This window comes from Micropterus salmoides, unplaced genomic scaffold (assembly GCF_014851395.1).
Source record: "Micropterus salmoides isolate LMB-PRFRI ecotype aquatic unplaced genomic scaffold, ASM1485139v1 Ms_hic_scaffold_189, whole genome shotgun sequence".
Classification (NCBI taxonomy): Eukaryota; Metazoa; Chordata; class Actinopteri; order Centrarchiformes; family Centrarchidae; genus Micropterus; species Micropterus salmoides.
The window spans coordinates 175-1,592 of record NW_024041028.1 but is presented as its reverse complement, the minus strand read 5'-3'; the positions used below and the strand labels follow the sequence as shown (position 1 = coordinate 1,592).

The 1,418-nt window shown below is 40.0% G+C and overlaps 1 protein-coding gene across 1 annotated transcript; it reads right to left on the bottom strand.

The window, feature by feature from the left end:
* Window positions 1-599: 599 nt before the first annotated feature.
* LOC119909758 (6-phosphofructo-2-kinase/fructose-2,6-bisphosphatase 2-like) lies at window positions 600-882 on the bottom strand (the record flags this gene model as incomplete). Its single annotated transcript, XM_038727974.1, is given in 1 exon segment — window positions 600-882. A coding segment is annotated over 1 exon segment (55 nt), but the record flags the coding sequence as incomplete, so codon positions are not given.
* Window positions 883-1,418: the final 536 nt, after the last annotated feature.

The window sequence follows — 1,418 nt, the reverse complement described above, 5'->3', positions numbered from 1 at the left end:
ATAGCAAGAGAAGCAGCGTCAGGCTTGCAAAACAAGCACTACAGGCACTCTACGGCAAAAATCACCTCCATTAAGAAGAGTATCAGGACTTGAAAACATAAAAATTCAAACAAACGTAAAAAATGTATCCCCACTGTGCAAAATTGTCGCTTATTTTGTGGCGTGTCAGCATACAAAAGGAGTCAATTAAGTCACGAGGCATGTACATTTACATGAAAATGCCAGTGCTTCCAAAGGAGAGCCAAAGAGTTTACATTGTAAACTAAATACTATACTCTGTATTAAAATAAACAGTGCAACTAAGTTAAGTTGGAGAAAAAAAAAAAAAAAAAAGGGAGGTATGAGCTGAAAGTTTTATCTAGGCATGAGGGTTGGTCTTTGGTCTCTCCAAAATAATAAACCAGAAGACACTGGTTTCCCAGAGAGCCATCCATCTGAACTGTGAGATGTAACAGGAATGACCATTTCCCAGAAAACAAATGTTTCAGTCTCAGGCAAAAGAAGAGTCTGACAATAGCAACAAAGGGAGAACTGAGTGTCTTGACGTATCTGAACATCATATATTCTGGGACAGCAGTAAATAACCATGGTCCTTGTTGAATAAAAAAAAAAAAAAAAGGTTCAGTAGCTTGTGTCCTTGGCTGACGAAATGATACAACAGCTACCGAACTGATCCTTTACGTCGGACATACTGAGAGATGTTGCTTCTTTGTTCTTTTTTAAATAACTCTTCAATTTTACATTTCCATGTTGTTTCATGTTATGGTTTTCAGTGAATCTTTGTCAGTGATCCACTTTCTGGCCTCTTGAGCCACATTGGTGGAAGTTCACAGGCAGGGCTGCAGGACTTCACGGCGGCCGGACGAGCTTCTCAGGTTCTGTTAACACACAAAAAAATGCATCAATGACGTTAAGACTTTAGATGCCCTCTGTATTGCAGCAACTATTTACTATGTAACACATACGTAAACATTTGGCTGCCAGAAGTTCAACAATAACACAAAAGACTGCACTCTTGCATAAATATCCCCAGGCCAAATGATTCTCTCCTATGTAGTTTAATCCAAACCACAAATTACGGCCTTGATTTCCTCTATGGTATTTTTAGAGGGTGTGAAAACTAGCAACGAGTGTGTAAACAGGATGATGAGGCTGTGTGTGTCCCTGAAGCAAGTTAATCCGCAGGGGATTATGAATGAAGCTGACACACTCAACAGCGTTATCCACACTTTTCCAATGAGCCAAAACTAGCGCAGACATGCCACTTCCCCTCATGTAGTCAGTGAAGTGGATTGACACTCCATGTTCATTTAACATACCTAAGAACTATTTGGTTTCCGTGTGGTCGTTGTCTTTGTGGTAGAGAATTGTGTCACTCTCGCATGAAATTGCCAGGTGAATTTATCAGAAGGACGATA